Source organism: Pan troglodytes, chromosome 6, assembly GCF_028858775.2.
Source record: "Pan troglodytes isolate AG18354 chromosome 6, NHGRI_mPanTro3-v2.0_pri, whole genome shotgun sequence".
In the NCBI taxonomy this organism is placed as follows: domain Eukaryota; kingdom Metazoa; phylum Chordata; class Mammalia; order Primates; family Hominidae; genus Pan; species Pan troglodytes.
In genome coordinates this window covers 19,990,085-19,997,888 of record NC_072404.2, presented here as the reverse complement: position 1 = coordinate 19,997,888, position 7,804 = coordinate 19,990,085, and the positions used below count along the sequence as shown (strand labels likewise).

At 35.4% G+C, this 7,804-nt stretch overlaps 1 protein-coding gene across 23 annotated transcripts in view; it reads left to right on the top strand.

Annotated features, from left to right (window-relative positions):
* Positions 1-7,804, top strand: part of DGKB (diacylglycerol kinase beta) — an 818,895-nt gene that overhangs the window by 782,055 nt on the left and 29,036 nt on the right. For all 23 annotated transcript variants that reach the window (XM_063814062.1, XM_024357753.3, XM_024357755.3 and 20 more), the window contains 2 exons: positions 4,255-4,375; positions 5,503-5,563. In XM_063814062.1, coding sequence (XP_063670132.1) covers positions 4,255-4,375; positions 5,503-5,563 — 182 coding nt within the window. The remainder of the gene's footprint in view (positions 1-4,254; positions 4,376-5,502; positions 5,564-7,804) is intronic.

Genomic DNA, 7,804 nt, shown 5'->3' with positions numbered 1-7,804 from the left:
TTAAAATTTTGATTTAGAGATATAAATGCTTTTCTATGAAAAATTAGATTAAAATGCTGTTAGAAATTTTGATTTAGAGATATATATGCTTTCTTATTAACAAATTAAAATCTAGAAGTTCAATCATTACTAAAATTTGACATAATGAATATAAATAACATTTTGAAAAATTACATAAGATAAAAATAAAAAAATAAAATTTAATGTGTTATTTTATAGAGACTATTGTAGATATTTTGGTATCGTAGATAATTAAAATGTATTACGTTTTCTTAAAGTAGGAAATATTGTAACAACTATAACGTGATATTTCTCAGTGACAAAGTCACAGGTGTTCCTGACTACATTTATATTTGAAAGAAATGCTTAATTTCAATTACATGTTAGTGAAAATAAAGTTGCATTTTTCCTATTCAGATTCACAGACCATGTGTTAAGAATCTTGATCCAGTATGACCCAATTTTGATGATTTTATTAAGTTTCTTCCCTCTGAAATACCTTTTATAGATGTTTTGTTTTAAATGTGAAAATACCTAATATGAAAGCTTGTCTCTGTTTACTCCCATGGAGGTATTTAAAAAGACATATAAATGCTTTCAGAAACGTATTTTGTTTTCCTTCAAAAGTATACTTTATAACATTAAATTGGACAAAAGCAACGTCTTCCTCTAGATAGACACAAATGGATTTCAGTATCATGGTGTCAGGATTTCACAGTTCTTCACAGATAACTTTTGAAGGTAGAGCTGTTTCCCACCTGAATCTCCAGGTCTGGTTGCAACTTCTGCCTTCCTATCTATGATTCTTCTTTTTCTCACACTCAAGGAAGCCAACCAGAGGCAATGACTGAGCACACTAATGAATGTTAAACTGTTCTACTTTCTTTTGTAATAAAATTATTTGGACACTTTTGGTGTTCCATGATAAATAACCAATGGATTGTGGCAATGCTCATAGTACACAAGTGTGGTGAGACTCCCTGGTGGAGAACAGCTGTTCTTTGCATGGTTACATACACTGTGGAATTAATGCTGGAACATTATGTCTTTCAGGCACTAAAAAATAAATTGCCATTTAGCATTTATAGCAGCAGTACTAAAGTGACAACCTTAGTGACCTGAAAGTGTTCATGTTTCTCTAAAGCATAGGTGGGCAAACTTATCTAAAGGTCCACATAGTAAACATTGTCAGCTTTGTCGACCATATGGTCTCTACTGTGCCTCTGTAGTACAAAAAGAGACATAGACAAGACCTAAACCAGTGAATGTGGCTGTGTTCCAATGAAGACTAATTGATGGGCACTGAAATTTGAATTTTATATAATTTTCAGATGTTATAGTACTTTATTTTTTTATATTTTTAAATATATAAAACCATTCTTAATTGTCGTGAGCCATACAAAAAGGGCTAGGGGCCAGATTCGGTCCATAGGTCATCTTTTGCTGCTCACACTCTTAAATATGAAGCCAGTAGCCAGGTAGCAAACCAATTAAATAGGTTGATCTAGCTGGTTAGGCCATCCCAAGGAGAACTGTTCTTAAAATAACTCTTAGCTAGAATGTGAGGTGAGGAAGTCTGATGTTCCAAAGGATACCACATATAGAAACAGAATTCAAAATTGCATAGATAGAAACTCTCTCTGTCTGAAATCAATCAGGACCCTGATCTCAAAGATTAACAGGTAGGGGGCATCAATTGTATACAGACAGATTGCAGATTGTGCTGTATCAAAAAATGTGGAAGTGTTATGGGGGCAAATTCGTGCAACACAAATTTAGTTTCATTTTGTTTTTGTTTTCTCTCCCTGAATGCCTAATTAAAAGGAGTATGGTATTTATTTGCCTTTGCTAGAGTTAGTAAACATGGCACTATTCCTATAAAATTATTTGTGTTAGCAAGAACATGAAAGTTTAAAAGCCTGGGTGTTCTAAATCTATGAGAAATATCTTCATTACTGATTATTAACAGCAGAATTGATTTTCAAGGCGTTTTTGCATGCAGAAAAACAAAGACACATTAAAAGAAAGAAAAAAATCAGAAGGAGGGTGGTAGACAGTAGCAATATGGTGTGGGTGTAGACAGATCCCTGTGATTCATGAAAAAGTTAGGGCTCACAGATTAACTCTGTCTTGAGAAAGTGTTTCATTTCTTATAGAATGGTTCCCATCAACCAGTTTCAGATCATTGCAGAAATTAACACAGAATTGTACCTATTTAGGAATCAGGCGGTGCAAAATCTACAATACTAAATGCAAACTCCAGTCCTGTGGCGGTGGTGATCATCGTGGTGGTAGTTGTTGTTTTATAAATATCAGCAGGCACACATCTGGGACTTCAGTGCTTGCCACAATGTCGTTTTCTGGTTGACATATATCTAAGAAATGCGTATATTAACACCCAGGCTATAGAGCCAAGCACATTTTAGTGCCGGCTACAGCTGAAAGAATATGTTTCCATTCCTTGTCCATCTGTTCTTGGCAACATGAATTTAAACTAGAAACACAGAATAAGTTTCATGAGAAATAAGTCTAAATGGGGTTTAGAACAGCAAGGTGGAAGCTCTAAGTTAACATTTGATTTTGTAGCTAAAATATTGTTTTTACTTGGAGTAATCCCGTGCTACAGCTACAGCTTAAAGTTAAAAATAATAGATTTTTATTATTCACTTAAAAGTTTGCTGGCTTGGTTGCATATTCTTTTTAAAGTGCTTTTATTAAATTTACCTACGATCCTGGGCTTAACGAACTTTGAGATTGCAAAGCACTATTTGCTGCCACACAGTTGAACTACACTGAAAATAAATCATTAGCCTCTCTATACTCTATGCTAAAATGGAGTCATTAGTGAGGAGTGAGCACTTTCTGTACAAAGTGGATTCCATACAAAACACATTTGCTTGTTTTTCTAGGAGTCCGACCTCAAATATGACCAACTATTACATGGCTTTCTTGTATAATAATCATGCCTCCCACTGTATTCCACTCCTCTAGTTTTTCTGCTACTAAGCAACGTACAATTATGTATTTATATTTGAAAATACACAAAAACACATAAGAATATTAAAATGGAAAAGAACCATATATATGCACCTAGACTTTGGCCTCCAAATCAAGGGTCTCAGCACTCTGAGTTAAATAGGTGAGCAGATGGGCTGTCAGTGAGTCTTGGGACAGGACTGTGTGGGATTCTATTGATGTGAGTTCAACTTCTGCTTTCTGGCTGAATGCAAATATTCAGATTGGAAAGGAACCTTGAAGCTCACGCAGTCCAACCTCTACCTTTATGTTAAGATGATTTCTAAAATGTTGTAAATTCTGTCCTTTTCATATGATTGATGTATCAAATGTAGCATAGTGCATCAAAGCAATTAGGTTCACCTTTTGGCTCTGTCACTTTCTAGGTATGTGAATATGAATAATTATTAACATCTCCAATGTTTAGCTTCTCTATCTGTAAATGAGGAGAATCACATTTATCTTAAATTGGTCTGGAGCAGAAGCAAATGAGATAATATAAAGTAATTAGTCCTAGTAAATACCTAACAAGCAACAACTCTTAACTATTAGCCCCTTTTTAATGTCTTCTGCTAAAAAAAATTTAATAATAATGATTGCATGGGACTAATTATCTAGTATACTACCAAACAGTATTTTGTAGAATATTCCTTAACATCGGAAAAACATTTCACAAAATTACTATTGTTTCTTGAACTTCTGTACAGTTACCTATTACTGTAGACAAGTTATTCAAAGATTTAGGGACTCCCATCTTCTAATGTATAAAATGAGAAGCTCCAACTCCATAATCTCCAAGGTCTCTTGTTCAAGTAATTTAACAAAATCATGTTTGACAGCATATCCTCATATTTTATTTATAGTGTTGAAATGTGTATTTGCTGCCAAATGTCTGATGTGGGATGTATAAATGGTCCTTATATACATGTGGAATAACATTAAGTTTGTTGATGTTAAAAACTACTGGGTTTTTTTTTTTCTGTATTATTTGGCTCAGAATCTGTGCTTCCCATTTTGTTTTAGAATAAGCTGACAGCAAATCATTTTCCACAGAACCTCAAGGTTTAGTTAAACTGAGAGTTATAAAAGTAGGCCATCTTTTTATTACTTTAAGTTTCTAAGACAAGCTTTCTTTGTGAAGTGGCTGTTATTTTTTTTAATCTCCATAGTATCAAATGGCATTAAATTGTGGACATATGTATACACATTGCAACTTAAAAGGCATCTACTTTCTTTCAGATCTCAGTGACCAGCTGCTGGAGGTGGTCGGCTTGGAAGGAGCCATGGAGATGGGGCAAATATACACAGGCCTGAAAAGTGCTGGCCGGCGGCTGGCTCAATGCTCCTGCGTGGTCATCAGGTAGTTCCCTTGCTGTAACTGACAAAGGCGTTTGATATGGCATAGCCTCAAACTAATTAAAAGTATGCAGAACTCTGATAGTAACATTGTCTTCTTTGGGCTCCAAATAATCAGTTATTAATACTAATATATTTCAAAATAATGGACATTGGCAGATTGTCTAAAATATTGGTTAGCTATTACTGATATGGTTTGTTGGAATCTGATTCTCTCTTGTTGACTACCATGGACATATTGATGCACGAATTCAAACCTACAAATTTTATGATTTATACTCACATTAGTCTACTGAAGCACCAAAGTATTTACTGGGCAAATTATCTATGAAAACAATGATGAGACACCATTGACTTAAATCATTTCATGGACTAAAGTGCCACAGTAAGATTTTATATATGTTTTAAATTTTAACTTTTTCAAGCATTTTTTTTGCCCAAAATTTCCCCCCAATTTTTTTTTTTTTTTTTTTTTTGAGACGGAGTTTCACTCTTGTTGCCCAGGCTGGAGTGCAGTGGCACGATCTTGGCTCACTGCAACCCCACCTTCCAGTTTCAAGGATTCTTCTGCCTCATCCTCCCGAGTATCTGGGATTACAGGCACCCACCAACACATCCTGGCTAATTTCTGTGTTTTTAGTAGAGATGGGGTTTCACCATGTTGGTCAGGCTGGTTTCAAACTACTGACCTCGTGATCTGCCCAGGGGAAGCCATGGATTGTAGCACAGGAATAATTGATGTTATTTACCTGAAAGTGTTGGTGCTAGAAGAACTGGGAGAAGCACCTTTCTCCCAGTTTGCAATGTAAGGTTATAAAAACAAGGAATCTCTTTTGGCTGTAGAAATTCTGATCGTGTCATTAAACATAAACCCTGAAATTTTTCTTTTGGCATCCAGAATTTTTTTAAATATCACTACACTTACCAGGAAGCTCATAATATTCCTGTGACTAAGGTACTTTTCAGGGTATTTATTAATAGTGGAGAGTTGAAGCTCCTTTCATTGGAGATAAATTTAGAGCCCAACTATTACCATATTGCCTTCCCTGGTCTCATCATCTTATATCTCACATATAGTCTGTAATATAAAGTATTTCCTTGCAATACTTACAATGAAATATTTTCCCCCAGGACGAGCAAGTCTCTGCCAATGCAAATTGATGGGGAGCCATGGATGCAGACCCCATGCACAGTGAGTACAGAGTAGTTGATATGCTATGTCAATCTCAGTTTTGCTTTCCTCTTTGACTAAATAACCACAATAACTGAATTTTTTCTTTATGTCTTTTCAACCCATCAGCAAATAGTCTTTTTGTTGTTGTTGTTATTTGTGTGTCAGAGCCACTACATTTAGGTTTTAGACATTATATACCCTTGGCAATGATTTAGCTCTTGAATGTTTGTGTTAGCCTAAGTATAAATAGATCTTTTAAATAGATCAATTATAAACCATAGATCAATTATAAACTATGGAGCTAAACAAAATATTAATAAAAGTTTATCTTAAACTTTTTTGTTTATTTCAGAGCACATTATGAGAATATTATTTATGAGAAATGCAGACCTAAGCTTATATGTGAATTTATTTCTCAGCTTTTCTATTGCCTCCATTTGGGGATTTGAGGGCTTTCTTCTCCCTAAGAAAAAAATTTCTCTCCAGTTTCTACCATAATTGTGTTTTCCAGAATGAGATATTATTTAAGTCAGACACTTTGCCCCTCTCAAAAAAAAATCAGTTTTCATTTGCATAGTGAATATTTTATTGCATTTCAAAAACATGCTAGGAACTGCTTTTGGCACTGGGAGTAGAAACATGAACAAGACCAACAGTGTAATTTCCTTCAAGTTACTTACATTCCTATAATAGAGGACCGAATAAATAAACAACTATATGATAAATATAACTTCAGACTGCAAGAGTTATTAAAAAATAAGGTGAAATGATGATTAGGTGTGGAGAATACTACTTGAGATAAGGGAGACCTCTTTGAAAGGACACAGCCAAAAGCTTAGTATAAAATACAAAAAAAAAAAAAAAACTTAGCTGGGCTTGGTGACACACACCTGTAGTCCCAGCTACTCAGGAGGCTGAGGCAGGAGAATCACTTGAACCCGGGAGGCGGAGGTTGCAGTGAGCTGAGATTGTGCCACCGCACTTCAGCCTGGGTGACAGAGTGAAATTCCATCCCCCTCCAAAAAAAAAAAAGACACTAAGGAGGGTGGTGTAACCAAAGCTTCTAGAATTAGGGGAGAATGGTAAGAGGTTAAGTAGAAAAGGTAGACAGAGAACAAATCATGTAGAAAAAATTGATGTTAAAGAGCTAAATTTTGATTCTAAGTACAATAGGAAACTACTGAAAACTTTAAGCATCATCTGATTTACATTTTTTTAAGTTCACATTGGCTGCTCTGTGGAGGATTGATTGTATTGTGCAGCAACTGAGAGATTGGTCTATCCTAGTACTCTGGGCTTGGGCAAAGATGGCAGCAGGGAAGTAAAATGAAAGTGGATGAATGTAAGCTATATTCCAGAGGTAGAACAGGAAAAATTTATTAATGAGTTCCTGGGGGTGCAGGAGGTGGAGGAGAGAAAGGGCTGAATTGAAGTTAACTCTTACCTAAGAATGATAGTGTGATTTACTGAGTAGTTAAAATTTGGAGAGAAAGTGATTAGAGGGCAACAGGGGAAGGTCTTAATCTTGCACAAGCATTGTGCTGAATGCTTATGTTATATGTGAGTATGTATTAAATATTCACACAAATTCTAAATAATGGAACCACCATTTTTTAGATGGAGAAAATACAAGTTCTGGGAGGTTAAATAGCATACTCAAGGGCAGGTATGAAGTAGATATGGAACTAAAATCCAAGACTCTTTAATTAAAGCCCATTCTCTCAACCACTACTGTAAACAACCTTAGTTACAGATTTCAAACAGCACAGATTAGCATGTAAGAAGGAATTTTTCATTTTACCTTTGTAATGGTTTTACTCTGAAACTACTGGCTCAAACTTTGTGTATAACACATAAACATGACTTCATGTTTGTTTCTGGTGTATTCCTTTAGCTGCCTGAACACTAAATCTTTTTCCTCCCTTCACCAGTATGTGTACACATACATCTTTTCTGTAGTCCTTCACTCTCCAAATGACACTTCTAAATTCACATTATTCTATTCACATGGATGTTAAAAATGTTGTTTTTAATGATGGTGATGGTGATAGTGATGGTGGTGATGGTATTGCAGAGGTGGTGATGGTTATGATGGTGGTGGGGGTAAGAGCTGCTACCGTGATGGTGGAAATAGTGGTAAAACTCGTGGTAATGGTGGTGATGGTAGTTGCAATGGTGGTGGTTGTGATGCAAGACAGTAGTGGTTGGTAGCGGTGTTTTCAATGAAAAGTCACTTTTCATCAGCCTTGGTAACAAAAG